This window comes from Glossina fuscipes, unplaced genomic scaffold (assembly GCF_014805625.2).
Source record: "Glossina fuscipes isolate IAEA_lab_2018 unplaced genomic scaffold, Yale_Gfus_2 26, whole genome shotgun sequence".
NCBI classification, from domain to species: Eukaryota; Metazoa; Arthropoda; class Insecta; order Diptera; family Glossinidae; genus Glossina; species Glossina fuscipes.
The window spans coordinates 4,709,910-4,725,804 of NW_023998421.1; the positions used below are offsets into that span (position 1 = coordinate 4,709,910).

Sequence of the window (15,895 nt, forward strand, 5' to 3'; positions counted from 1 at the left end):
CTATCGTACGCCACATGTGAGACAACGGTATAAGGATATGTGCAACACCGAGAAAAAATCGAGATAGACTCATCTCTTATTCTACCTATAGATTAAGCATCACTTCCCGAATTGCCCTAAGCTTGCCCGTCCATCTATCCGTCTTTGTTTCTTAAGTTTAACCTACAGGTCGCAAATAATTGAGTTATTTTGACCACACTGCGATAAACAAACATGCCCAAGCACGAACGCTATTGAAAATGGTTCCAATTTTTTGATCGCTTTCCCATCTAACGCTTTATTTTGAAAAGCAGTAGTACGAATAACTGTGGAATAGTGCAGAATATTTAATGATGGGCCCTGACCCGCTATAGCGCTTTTAATTGTTCTAACTAAAAACCGAAAAAATGTTATTAATAGTGTCTTCATCTGCGCATCCCATATAGAATTTGACAAAATTGATGTGGAAGTCATAAAAAATAAATTTTGGTAATTTGCCTTTCCTTCCACAAAACATATTGTGCTAACATAGTTAGTGCAACTAATGCTTTTAAAAAGAAACATCTGATCTTATGCTAATTAAACCAATTGAATGTACGATTGAACTGCCTTGACGCAATTGATTTTACCTAATGCAAATATTCTGCTTATATATCCTTTTACAAGCAAGTGTCAATTAATACCTTTTTCCATTAGAGATTCTGCTAATTGTTGTTAATCTTTTCAACACTCGCCAACTGCAAGAAACAGGTAAAATATTATGAATGTGTATTCGGTTCTGCCATTTTTAGTAATTTATTTTCTTGGAAAATCGATTAGTTTTCATGCAAATTTGAATCATCAAATGTGGGAGTTTCGTAACACAACTTTCAACCGAATAAATGATAAGGCATTGGAGAGATTTTCATAGCAGAGAGCTTAAAACTCTCTAACTTTTAGCACATCATTAACGTAATGCTCTACGCCTAACTAGGCAATTAATTACCCGTAATGTAAAAATTCTAGTTTTTGTAGATGCGTTGTTTCGGAAATAAAACCACGCTATATAAGGGTGATGCGTAATTTTTTATTCCATGTTCCATTTTATTCATACTAAACAAACGACTGAAAATCTAATTATAAGGCTTTTTTGCATTGATGATCACTATAGTGATCTCAGCTGAAAACACCTAAAAAGTCACGTTTTCGGCATACCTACAAGGGACCCCGATTACTGCTCGATTTGACAGCTTAGGGGCTTCTACTGTATACTTCCGTCAAAGGTTTATTCATACAAGCAAGCGACACTTGTATCAATATAAGCTGTGCTGTCCACCAAGGGTTTGAACACTCTGACGCAAACCGTGGCTTCAATTGCTAACCACTCTGTTGCGTTATGTGTACGATGGCCTGACACATTTTGACCTCCAGGCCTTTCCAAATGTGTCGTCTGTCAGCATAGCATCAAAGAAAAAACGAAATGAATACTAAATTACATGATTACGACGAGCCGAATAGAGAAATGGTTATGACACTACGCTACGGTGAACCCACAACTGATCTGTCACTTTGGTAGACTTTGTTAATAGCTTCTAAATCTTTAGAAATCGTACGTCCCTCTCGTGAAGAAACTGCAAATTGTACTGCCTACTTTTAACTGAAGAACACCTGCAAAGAATATTCGACGAAGCTGGACGTTACAATTTTAAACAGTATTGCCATTAATGGAAGACGAAAGAAATTTTAATTACATATTCTCAAATGTATTTTGTAACTGTATAGGTTTATCATTTGCTACCTAGAAAATCATTGATAAAGAAATTTCTTCGATCGCATAAAAGCGATTATTTGAAAAATACTATTTTATGGTGAGGTAACATGAAAAGTTGCTACAAATGTTGTTATTATTTTTACAGAAAGATGGGCATGCTTTGCCATCGAAACGTCATCAAATTGAAGGCGGAAATTTAACGCTGACAAGTCTGCATGAAACCGATCGCGGTATTTATGAATGCTTTGCAACGAATGAAGCCGCTACCATCACAGCTGAGACAGAATTGATGATCGAAAATCTCACACCCCGTCCCCCTTACAATCTAACTGCAAATAGCACGGAGACCAGCATTACCGTACGTTGGCAACCAGGTAAAGAAAAGGATTTTACTAATATTTGTACCCACCACTGGAATGAGAGAGCATACCAACTTTTTCATTCCCTATCCTAACAAGTTAATCTCCTTTGATGAATATCAGTTTCTAGTTCTGTCCGACTAACTACTATGGCTTAACGAAACTTGACATTAAATTTAAATCATAATCGAACGCCATAAATTTTTAGGTGTCTATGATTCCTTCCTTGGAAGTGCGGCAAAGAGAAAAGATGCTGTGACAAAGTCACGCGAACATTTTAGCAATGAAGAGTCCTATGCGGCAGAGGTCGCACTAAAACGAAAAATTTTCTTGAAGACGTGGCAGTTAAAGATCACAATCATTTGTCATAAGAGTAACCAAAAACATTTAAAATGAACAAAGATCAAAAAACAAAAATAAACAAGAGATTTTTTTTCATTATGACAACATAAACACTGAGTACATGAGTTTCTTCAATGAACTTGATGTTTCTTTAGAAAGAATTCTGTTAGCTACTAGACATATTCCTTTACAAACTGCTGTATGCCCTTTCCCTTGTCTTCGCTTCGCACTTTAAGGTGCTTGCTTCTACTTGTCTTTCCTTTATACTGCTTCATATTTATTTTTCTTTTGGAAGTACAGTAAAGAAAGGGAAACATACAGATAAGAAGAAATCGAGTGCAAAGACAAAAGCCGCACACCAGCAATTTAAGGGATACATTACATGGGAAAGGGCGGTAAGAGTCTAAGGAAGTCCCCTCTTATTTTTGAAAATACTCATCAATACAGAAAGAGATACTACACAACACAAAAAGTAGAATGGAAAAATCTGAGCTAATGTTTGGAACGTCATAAAATTTTGATAGCTTTCGTTTGATGAATCATACGGATTCGCCAGTAGTCACCCTACAGCCATATATTATACTACGAACTCATTGAATGCTTCATTGCACTTTTATGCGCATATCACCGCTTTGCAGTATAAGAAAGAAAGAGTTTGATTCGTACAAAACACTCTCACCATTTTAATGTTATACAATATGCTCTCCTTCAGCTGGTGGGTATCAAGGAATTCGGTAAAAACTGAATTTATAAAAAAAATTGCTTTTCTTTATTTTTTTTAATCTTTGAACCACAAAGTATTGTTATTATTAATCACTTTAGTAAAGAGAAAGGGTGGTGATGGGGTGTCTGGGATAACGAAATTCATTCAAAAGGTATTTGCTTTTGCTTGCATGATTAAATTCATAGCAAACATCAAACAAATTTGAAGCGTGCAATGTACGGAAACACTAACACCACATTTGATTAGAAGCCAAAGATCTATTAAATTTTGAATACGCCTTTGAATGAAGACAACTTAACATCGTCAAGTAGGTCGTAGTATTAGAAAAGAGAGGGAGAGCAAACGTTTTAAACTTTGTTTGCGACTCTTCTTCCCTTTTATGTAACACGACGGGCCGTGAGCATCGTTTTGCGTAGTTATGAAAATTAAAAGTTCACAGACTGTCATATGTAGGGAATAGCACAATTACGGCGTGACTATTAGGTATTTCGTTAGGAACTCAGACAGAACTCGGAAAGAACTAAGCAAAAAGGGCCAAAGCGTGGGTAAAATCAAAAGTTGTTGTAAATGTTTGCGCAAATTACGGAAATGGCTTGCAACAATGGACGAGACATTTTCGAGTTTATATCCTAATCCCGCGACCTGTGTGCGATGCGACTACAGTCTTCATTTGAGCAAATTATCTGAAAGTAATTAAAGGGAGACGGATTTGGAGAATATCCCATAATCAGAAGAAAGCTTCCCAGATCAAGTTAAGATCACTTCTTAGCTTGTTTATGCTGGAGACGGATGGGCGTACGCGAAGATTTTTTGACGAAACCGCGCAAATCACTTTCCAACTCTTTTATACCTCACTGCGTTTCCATTTCAAGACAATTTAATCATTTCTGTAGATTCCTTTGCATATTTTCCCCATTAAAAACGTCAAGATCCGTTCGTTTAAACTTCAATATACAATGAACGACAGCTCGTAAGCAATGGAAACTCATAGCGGACAATGTTAGAGTTATCTGGAAAATTTGAAGGCATCATGTGCACTTTGATGAAGCAATCAATTTATTAACACCTCTAATAATTGGACTCTAAGCATATCGAGGATCAATATTTTTTTAGATTTTGGGGCGAATTTCGGCTTTCGCTTAATATATAACATCACATATAGGTGACATAGTTTCGAATGGAGATCCGATTGTAAACATCTCTCGAAATTTTGCTATGAAATTATTTTCACTATAGACGCAATTTTATTCAAGTTAGGCAATAGTTGATAACCTTTCATTTATTCATTATGTTTGAATATCTACTAACTTGTGAAAGCATGTCTATAAGCACGGAAGTTAAAAATTTGAGTATTTACAAATATGAACTCGACTAGTTGGGCGAGCAATTATTTGCTAAAATACATAAAATTTGTATATTTGAATAACGAAATTAATGTTATTCTGATGTAAAAGAGCATTTTATGTAATTTTAATTTATTTAATTATTATTTACACTTGAAGTTTAAATTATATCACATTGCCTGTCTCGTATGAGTATTTAAATAATTGTTCACTTTTTCTATATATATATATATTTGCAAAATTTTAAACAAAATTTTTAAGCTTAAAGCAATAAAAATATTTGATGCAATTTCGTTATATTATCAAATAATTATCATGTTCACAACAAAACATTTCATTGGCATTGTGTGCGGCTTTTTTGGTTATATTTGAATTTTAATTTCATTTCATAAGCATGCAATTGGATCACATTTCACTTTATTTTGTGTGCGTGTACGTTTATTAATGTGTGTGTAAAAACTTAAAGCCCCGAGATATGTTATGCATAGTCAAAGTTCCATTTCAGATGAGTATATGCTAACTGGCAAAAATCCGAAAGTAGGTAAGTAATGTCAAGCAAATATAAATGCAAATTGAAAATGTATTCAAAAACACATAAGCAACCAACACCACCAACATCACACGCCACCCTTAACCTTATCTGTATAAGCATTTATAATTATAATTAATATAATATGACCGAAAAATTTCTGCAATGAATTCGTTATTAAATGATAAAAGCAATAACAAATATTCTCAAGATGTTTGTAAACATGTTATAAGGAACTCTATATATATATATATATATATATATATATACAAACAGACATATATACAGAAATACATATACAATATAACTAAAAATAGTGACAATAATTCATATGAAAATTGTGCTTTAAATATTATCCTCTCTCTCTCTCTCTCTCTCTCTCTCTCTCTCTCTCTCTCTCTCACACACACACACACAATTTTTTTTTAATATTTTCTTGTTTTCACTTTTGTTGTGTACATGCATACGGACCACCCCTTTAGGTTATTTGCGTCCGAATCTTGAGTATACGGTTTGGTATCGTCTAACGGATGCTCCTGAATGGCGCACTATGCGTATCCTGCAAAAGAATGTTATGGAGGCCACTATACAGCATCTGCTACCGGGTCGCGAATATGAATTTATGGTTCTGAGTCAGGATAAACATGGCGATGGCATGTTCAGCAAACAAATTCGATTTTCAACACAACGTAAGTACCCGCACATGAATTAAACGTTGCTCATTCATAACAATGTACTCGCACAGTCGCTACAGTGCTTACAGTTTACTTAAAAAGGTAAAAAAACGTTAATGCTTCCATGTGGATCCTTACTTCTGCAATTTTTTTAAAAAAATCAATGGTTTTCATAGGAGAGGAGTGTCTTAACTAGCATATGATACTACCATTGTTCATATTTCTTGCTGAATGAATATTATTACGAATTGATTATAAATCATTTTCTTTAGGCTAAAAGGATTAAACTACCTAAAAAAAAAAAAAAAATCCAATAGTTTGCAAAGCAATTTACTAGCTTAAGGGGTAACAGAAAGAAAATCTACAAAGAATATCTCAAAAATCAACCTCTTTTTTAATGACATTTGCCATCTGCCGAATTCTGATCTGTTCGGGCGAAGTTGTCGGCGAATGATTGATTTCCACAATTCAAGCGTGAAAGAGTGCTGCCCATCTGACTTATTACTTAATGTTAGCAATTATGTAAAATTGAAAGGAGAGTAAAGACGCGGTTGAAAATATTTAATAAACTAAGCTTGCAATAGGACCTATTTTTTTATTAACCCCCGTAGCTGCAAAATTAGTTTGCAATATTTCATTGCAAAGTAAAACGTAGGATCCACAAAATCGTATATCGTATTTTTGTTATAATTCGTTCCATCCTTTCAAGTAGTTTCCCACACTGAATACGAAAGTGAAGCCCTCTTACAACTCATATACATCCACAGTTCGTTTCCAATTATGACGCTGACAAAGTTTTTGTCAAGGGATTTCTTTAGGGGGAAAAACAATTATGAGCCTTTCAACACCTATAAGCAACCACCTGGGCCGAATTTATTGGATTTTGAAGTTGGCATTAAAAGCTAACACCCATATTCTGAACAACACCACAGAAAAGTCACTAGTCACAGGTATTCTCTTCCGTGTGATTTTCCTCACGAACGTAATGAACTTGTTTTATAAGCAGATCGAAATCGCAAAGTTTTGTTGTCAGTTTTGCTTCAGAAGACAAAATTTGGTACAAAATTACAAAAACTATGATAAACTATGATGACTGGTAAACGGTTGCGACAACAGAAGACGGTGCCTCTAACTTGTTCTTCTGAACATTCTTTTACGCTTGAGAAATCGATATATTATCCCTCTGTGACTTTCTAGGGGTTAACATGTGAACCAAAAAAAATAAATAAATAAATAAATAAAACGATTTCGGCAAAATAGTTCTATTTTTCTGTTCGAATAGAAAGGCCAAATCCAAAAATCAGTTTCTTGAAGAGCTCTGTACACATAATGCAGAGCAATACGCCCGTTTAGAGCTTCTAGCACGCCTGAGTGAGAGAGCGTGCAATGAGCTTTGCAGAATGCAAAAATAATCCAAAAAAATTCGCCTACAGTTTCTGGAGACTTCTGTATACATAAAATAAAGCAACGTAACCATCTAGCTTATCGTATCCATTTAGCTTAAGTGACCTTGGGCAATGCAAACATAATGTTCGGATCATAAAATAAATATTTAATTTCAATTAATTAATTGCGGTCGTTCGTTGATAGCATTACGATCGTTTTCTTAATAACATAAACTCATCGCTTTATCTTACGTTCATCTGTTCAGAACTGAGGCAGTAAATGGCGCAATAACTTTAGTTTATTAGAAACTTTTCTTTCCATCGTTCGAAAATTAATTTCGTTTTGTCCTGTTTCTTATCACACTTCCACACTTCGACAAATTAAACTAAAATTTCCAAAACGACAGCGCAATCGTGAAACTGAACGACTCACTGTATTTGCACTAAGAGGATTAAAAAAGGCATTTCTTGGCAAATATCTTCCTGATCCTACGAATATAAAAAGAAGGAATGAGTTAATTGTATAAATTTTCATCTTCCGAAGGCAAGACCTATATTCATAGTATCTGCCATATTTTGGTCATTTTTCGTTTTTCTTTAGGCTTTTGACTGTTTTTTTAGGTCTGCGTGAAGCCTGTTCAACGCAATTTGTGAATGAAGTTATTTAAGTTTTACTGCACACTTGCACTAACAAGCATAAATTACAAAATTCATACTCCTGCATACTATGCAATACGAAAACCTCGATTTTTATTTTTATTTGTTATTTTTTTTATTTGTTTTTTTTTTGTACACAGCTTCAAAAGTCATAGTTGAAGATGAAAGTGCTGTGGCTGGTGAACGAGAGAATCACAACCACCCTCAGCAACCGCAACAACAACACCAACAGCAACAAGAGTCTACGGCTGATAGGAATATTAAAGCGCCGCCCGCTCCTCCGCCGCCACAAGCGAATAGCTTAAGTGAGCCTTGGAATTTAAGTGCAATTAATAATCAACAAGGCTGGCTGTTGCATTGGGAGCATCCAGTCGACGGTCTAGATTTGTTACGTCATTATACGGTACGTTGGTGGAAAGAACCGGAACATCACCTTGTCGGCACAGTGGAAACGTTCGATAACTATTATCAATTGCGTCATCTCAAAGAGGGCGCGACATTCAAAATACAAATACTGGCTTTATCGATGGACGGTGAGCAGATACCAAGCAGTATATTAATGATACAAGTGCCATCGCATCGTAAGACGCGTATTTTACTAATTGGCAGCTCAGTGGGTGTTGCTTTTCTACTCTGTGCATTGATTGCTTTCCTTTATGTGAAACGCAGCTGCCTCTTTCATTTATTTTCCGGCGGCATTAATGATGTTAATGGTGGCGATGGTGCTGCTTGTTCCACTAGCATCGATGACGGCGACGATAGCGAGCATTCACATGATATTGAAAAAATTAATAATACCTGAGTGTACGAGATAAAATGGCGATTTGAAAACTAATGCGCCAAGCTTTTATTAAAAAGGGAATATCATTACCGCTTTCAGTTTATGAAAAAGAGGAATATTTTTATTTTTTATTTATTTATTTGTTTTTTTTTTTTTTTTTCTTTTAATATTTATTGATTTTTGTCATCACTGCTTTTGCCGAGGTACGAGAGTAATTCTGTTTACTTTCGAGATGTCGCAGTTAATTTATTAGAATCCTTTTAATTTCAAGTTGATTTTTATATATTTTTTTGTGTGTTTACCATTCCTAGTAATATGTATGATTTACTTTTAATTTTATTAACATTTATTTATGTACAACTTTGTTTTCCTTTCATTTTCGTTTTTAAATAATAATGCTAATGATATTAATTGACTTAGATTTGATAGGTTGTCAGGACAATTAAGTTTTAAATTAATCCCGGTATTAATATTACTTTATAAGCACCTAAAATGTAATATAAACGCACGCACGCACGCATTTATATATAAATAAATAAACATTTAAAGTCATCTGCTACAATATTTAAGACTAAAGCATTTGCAAAACTTGAGAAGCTACCATAGCATTTGCCTTGTCCCTCCCCAAGCCAAATATCAAAACGCTTCAGCCTTTTGGAAGACCTAAGGAAATATTAACGCCTCCTCTTACATCCACATGTGTTACTGTACGCACTCTAATACAGTACAGGACAACTCTAACACGGCAGGCAATTGTGGATTCTGGTTCAATAGTACAACGACAGATGCAGTGGATAGTGGTGAATTCTAATAAGGTGCGTCACAACGGTTTCTTATACGATATGTAACATTGAATTCTATTACGGCATCTTCTAGTAAGTAATAATGGATTTTAACATAGCCAGACCGGTTCTCTTGGTCTGTTCGGCTATTTTAGTATGGTAGGTAATGATGGATTCTGATATGGACCATCCCGATAAGCAAGCACAGATTCTAATGGAATATATAACGATGGATTCTAATAATATTGTGATAGGTAACGGTGGGTGGACTGGGACGCGATCTGTTCTTATAACTAACGGTGAATTCGAATTTTAATACGGTTGTGACTGATTTTGGTAGAACTTAGTTTTCATTACTTATTACTCATTTTATTTGTTCCTGCTATGGTCGAGTAGCTCGCCTGCTTCGACTTCCTTGACTAACTCTGGGCAGCGCTATCTATCAGAATAAATTGAGCTATAGTCCACCGTTACTCAGGAGGATGTCATGATTTGTTTTAGCTGTTATTGGTAGCCTTCGCTAGTTGAAATATCGTCTAGTTTAGAGCAACTAATGAAAATTATTTTGCACATTTGTAACCGGTGGTTAAAGCTTGAAATATGTTGTCAAGGAGACGTCACAATTTGATAAGTGTTCCCTACGTAGATTATTTACATAAATTGATTTCCTATGCTATTAATAAATACAGATTTTGTTTGTTTATTGAAAATGTAACATGTGTAATGACTTAACATATATGCAATAATTGTCCGAGATTCACAAATTTTTTAAGTTTTACCTTCATCTGATGATTGAGTTTGTGAATTTTCAGCTTAAAGCATTCAATATACCACTTTTGGTTCCAGGATATATTATACGGATTTATACAACATCGTGAAGGACTCCACCTGGAGACTTTCTGAATTATGCCACGCTTGTTTGTCCGTCTATCCATTTTGTATTCTTGTGTTCAGTGTTCAATCTTTGAGATATTTTGATGAAATTTGGTACACTGACGCCTTACGGCCCAAGGGGGTAGGCTATTGAAAATGGTTCAGATGGGATCATCTTCTCGACCCCTCTGCCTACAATGTCTTCTTTTAAAAAGTACTCATGTGAACAACTGCTTTCAACGGAGCAAAACAGGGTATAGTGAGCAGGGGCCTACTGTAGTGGGTTGTAAACGCAATGTCCCAGTTTTCGTTATTTCTCTCTGATTGAAGAATAAAGATCTGTTAAATACAATTTATGGATAAAAAATGATTACATTTCTGCACACAAGCTAGCGCGTTTTGTATTCTGTGTCGTACACACACACAGTCCATTTCATATTTATAGATTCGCTTGTTTTATGATTCTTCTTCTCACAATTTGTTGGTTATCTCGAACTTGATATTCGGCCGACAAAAGCTTTCGATCGTATTATTCCATCGCATTTTTATAAACAGAAACCTTTTTTTGATTTCATATATGACAATAAGCACAGGCATATTTAATGAAAGTTTAAGCAAAAATTAAAGTAAACTTTTAGTACCATTTTACCTATGAAGAAGACTTTTGAAAGCATTGATCCACATTACGGCAGCTATTTAATGCTCATAGAAATGGAAGCAATAAGAAACTCTCTACAGTCTTCGGCGGTAACCCATGTCATCCAATTTTATGCAGTAAAAAATTTTACAATCGCATTTAGCGTTTTTTCTTTGCAATGCCAGCAAATACTTAAATTCATTTGACAGAAATGGTGCCGCGCTTTTATTCATTTATTCTCATTTAACAGAATTGCGGTGCGGTGCGGTGCTTTTTACCATTCATTGAAAGCAACTCTGTTCTCTCTCCACTCCACAACACATGGTACTTTACTTTAAAAGCGATGTAAGCGAAAAAAGTAGCTAACGGTTTTTGTGCGAAAAATCAAAGCCATTTCACAATTGCGCAAAGAAGTTTGACAAAGCGAATGAATATTTGCGAAAAAAGATTTTAAAAGAATTAAGGATTCAGAGAAAACTTCTTTTTATATATTATGGAGGAAGTATTTGTTATCGAGACTCTACCAATATTTTTAAAATTCAGATGTAACAAAATTTTAAGACGGGGAAAAAAAGACGTTGAATGGAAGCTGGTAATAACATAAACAAAAAGCTTTAACAAAGCTGTTAAGTGCTCTGTTTCATCCTCATCTGTTAATAGTACATGGAAAAGCTTTTTAACAGAAACTTTTTCCAGAGCAAAGCTATCGCATTTACTAATTAAAGTTGTAATCTATTGTAAAGCTCAAAAAGTTTATGTACAAATAAGAAACGCAAATAAAAAGCTAACAAAAGCTTCATATTGAAATGCTGTTTCTTTTTGGTGCTATTGCTTATACAGTGGCCCGATAAAGTCTAGATGCCGTGCGAAAAATTAAGATTTCTCTTATTAAAAACTTTATGGATTGAGGATCAAAAAATAAACTTCTTCAAAAATAAAAGCAAGATTTGTACTTTAATCACATAAAAAACACAAAAAAGTCTACAACAGCAGAAGATTCGAAAAAAAAATATCTTGAGTGAACGGTGCCTAGTTTTCGCACTCATTTTCGTACATTTAAATAATAACGTATCAGCTAAAGTGAGTTTGTTTATCTCTTTTCCATAAAATATCACAAAATATACAAAAACCAAAAAATAAATTTCTCAAGACAAGAAATTGACTATAAACCTAAGAAATGAACAAAAATTGTACGGATAAATGGGAAAGCAACAATCGGAATAGGCTGCGCTACTGTTCGAAGTATCATAAAAGATTACAGCAACAAAAATTATATATATTATCAGAATTGTAACAGATCAACCCAAAACTTGCGATGTTTATATTGCAAAAAAACCTAAAAAGTATAAGCAAATTAGTACTCGTTCCGAAATCTTTTGAAATGTTTCAAGAGCCAGCGATTTTCATAGCCGCTTTCCCAGAGAGGCCTTGAGTTTGCAAAGCTCCACAAAGATGATGCTTTAAAGATGTGGAAAAACTTAATTTTTAACGACAGGTCTAAGTTTAATATGTATGCGGATATATTGGTAAACAAGGAGTGCGGAGGTAACCTAATACAGCGATGACAATCCAAAATGCATTACCAACTATAAAGCACGGTGAAAGCTCTGCTCTGTAGGAAATCTGATCTTAATTGACCCTAAAATGGATCATCAAAAAGTGCATATAATTCTCATTTTACACGAATTTTTTTTTACACGTAATTTTATTTGACAGGAGTTAAAAAGAATAAAATCTCTCTATACGCGTATTATTTTGTTTTAACGCGAATTTCAATTTTGTATGAATCTTTTTAATGAATTTTTCTGATTTTTTAGTTTCTATGAATTTTTTAATTCCCTCAAATATGAATTGCAACTTCGCGCAATATATCTTTTTAATAACTCACTTAGATTATGCCGATTATATGCATATACGAGACGGATTCGCCGAATTATGCAAAGACGTAATACATTTTTTATGAATTTTAGTTTGGTTTTTCAAACAATTTTTTTTTTTCTATAATATATTTAATGAGTTCAAATGTGTTATCCAGAAAAAAATTCTCAAGTGAACTGTAGTAAGAATTTTTTAATATTGTTCATTGTACGTTTCAGCTAGTTTTTTGGGTGCGCCCCAATATACTATTTTTTCATTTAGCCAATATACTTATTACACGATTTTTTTTACACGAATTTTTTACACGACTTCTCTCCTATGCCAAAAGACAATTAGGTATACCCATCCAAGCAAAGTCTGGAAAATATGATATCCAAAAGGAAAAAAATTCTTTAGATAAAAACTGGCTAAATGATGTTAAGCAGACTTCATAAAACAACATATGTTGCAATATCCTTTCCTTAAGATTTGCAATCACATTCGCTCTTGGATAAGCGCTTAAAAGTTTTTCTTTTTTGTTGTTCGAAAAAATAGGTGATCTTATGAAGAACACTCTTCAAAATTGTGGGGCCGTTGTTCAAAGGGAAAAAGTGAGTTTTAATAGAAGTTATATGGAAAACGAAAACATGCAATATGCATGCAATTCATATAAACAAGTTGTACATCCATGGAAAGCTAATAATTCAACTGAGAAAGGGAGATCACGAATCGATGGGCAGATGGCTCGACTATAAAAGTTGCAATCTTTTATACCTCCAATCGTTTACCTAAAAAAAAGAAAATAAGAAGAAATTGAAGCAATGAAATTTTGACACTCTATGCTTTTGTGTGGAACTGGTAGATATTTTCCATTTTTGTGCCATAATATTTAAATTAATGTTATTGTTCCTCTTTCATATTAATCAATTTAAATGTTAAGTTAAATGTTAAGTTGACATAAACTCGTTGCATATATTTACACAGTGAAATGAAATGATTATATTTATATTTATAGTATGTGTAAATATATGTTGATTTTAGTTTATTTATGTCATCGTAATAATCACGAGCTTCTAATTGCACATTGTATCTAAGTACAAATGCACTTGCATTGTACCCAATTGTTCCTAATAACTTTGTACTTAAGGCTCTTACACTTACGCTTACACTGCAATTACTTGTATTTAGATAGCAATGTATTTACAATTCGAATACTGCGATCGAATAAGAGTTCAACTCAGTTAACCTGAATAACAAGAGAACGAGAAGCCGCTGTGGAGAAACCTAAATATTCGTTAACAATCCATCAAAAATGTTCTATTCGTTTTTTTCTATAAATTAAGTAAAAATACAAAAAAAAAAAAAAAAAAAATGCAAAAGCAAAACAGAAATGATGTCACTTTGAAAGAAGAGTTACGCCAGACATATTATTGGATTGGCAAGGAATTATTTTCTTTATTTACATTCGAGGCGAGTTTTGTTTGAATTACTCTCACTTCTCTCCAACAGTTCTGTTTGTAGCTATCAGTGTCGATTTCAGCTCAATAATGGAAGGAAAAGCAAAAAAAAAAAAATGTTTAAGTTTTATAAAAATTTAAAGGAAGTTTATCATGCTGCATCGAAGAGCTCGGTCGTTGAAACCTGTGCAAAGGTGAACACACATAGGTCTCGTTAACTTAGTGTAACGGTGTGGTTTACATCAAGGTCATTAGTCCTATATCATCTGTGCCATTAAAAAGTGTTGCTTGACACCCAATCCACGATCCAATTTACGAAAATGTCATATACATATTCGAAAAGGTGCAGAACTTTGCTTTCGCAGTTCCATTTCAATTTACGAGGCTTGATAGTCGAAAACTGGCCATGCACCTACTTTTCCAAATTTATTCGTCTTTTAGACATGAGATATGAATTTCATAAGGGAAAGGCAAGTGATATTCCGAGGTTGGGCACATAAAAACACATTTTAACGGCATTGCCGCATAAGTGGAGTCTCTGCTTGAACTGACCATACGTCATCTATTGAACCTTTTATTAATCAGATGATGCAACGCCTACTGACAACAGCAGGAAGGGTACTAAAGTCTTATGGGCGACTTCCGGAAACTATATTTTTCCCAAGAAACTATATTTTGAACGCTTTAACGTGAGAATTTATACTTGTGTGCTTTGAAATGAACAAATTTCAAGTTTATTCCATTAAATCATACATTACTGCTTGCACTGTCTTGTAGAGAACCAAGCACGCAAATTCGAACATTTAATATAAAAAAATCCATCCTTCAAAATTTATTCATCTTTCGAAATGTGCTACACTTACTAATTGTACCCTTAGAGTTACTTGTTCACAATTCACATCACATATGGTATGAGACTAATCACTCGTTCAACAATTCAAGTTGTTAGATGTCCGAAGAACGCGGCGAACAGCTGTCCACAAGATGCGTCTTAGACAATGAACGAATAGATAGCAGATCAAGGCTTATATGGATCAAGAATTTGTGCATTGTCTGTAATCTCCAGTGCATATTTCTCCCAATTGGAAGCGTTATTCGGCTTCCCATGCATTCTTCGCTGGCAAGCATTCATTTTTATTACTGTTTATAAAATGTTTATCGCTGTAGTTGGCACGTGAAGTCGCACGTGATGTTGCACAAAACATTTATAATTATATATACAAAGAGTTCTAATACGAAATTACGATAATAATAAACTAGGATTAGATATAATTATTTTATTTATCTCATTCGTATACAATCGCGTATATAAGGTTAGAAAATTAATATTTGCGATATTATCCAAGGTCAAAGCTGATTGTTTTTTTTAATTTCTTTTTTTTGACCAACCGTTCAAAGCATGTACCCTATATAGGTAACACGATGATTCAGATCAGAGAGATATAGATAGATAGATAGATAGATAGATAGATAAATAGATAGATAGATAGACAGATAGATAGATAGATAGATAGATAGACAGAGAGAGAGAGAGAGAGATAGAGAGAGAGAAAGATAGCCAGCGATAATAAAGTGGTTTGTGTTTGATCCATCGATAGATGTAATGCCTTTATCGAACAGCACTTAAGACAGCTGTGCCGCACGTGTCTGACTGATTAAAGATTGATCTACCGCACTGAGGGTTAAACCCGCATATGAAGAATTCGACACCCCGCTTTTTGGCTAAGCGGGATCTTGAAAGTATCAACAAAACAATTGCCAGGAGT

At 34.2% G+C, this 15,895-nt stretch overlaps 1 protein-coding gene across 2 annotated transcripts in view; it reads left to right on the forward strand.

Moving 5' to 3' along the window:
• LOC119635287 (protein borderless) overlaps positions 1-9,052 on the forward strand; it is a 39,017-nt gene extending 29,965 nt beyond the window's left edge. Inside the window, exons 6-9 of one of the 2 annotated variants that reach the window (XM_038030029.1) lie at positions 1,875-2,103; positions 5,003-5,038; positions 5,509-5,715; positions 7,883-9,052. In XM_038030029.1, the coding sequence (XP_037885957.1) occupies positions 1,875-2,103; positions 5,003-5,038; positions 5,509-5,715; positions 7,883-8,544 (1,134 nt within the window). In that variant the 3' untranslated portion in view covers positions 8,545-9,052. The remainder of the gene's footprint in view (positions 1-1,874; positions 2,104-5,002; positions 5,039-5,508; positions 5,716-7,882) is intronic. The other variant, XM_038030030.1, reaches the window with a different exon arrangement.
• The last annotated feature ends 6,843 nt before the right edge of the window (positions 9,053-15,895 follow it).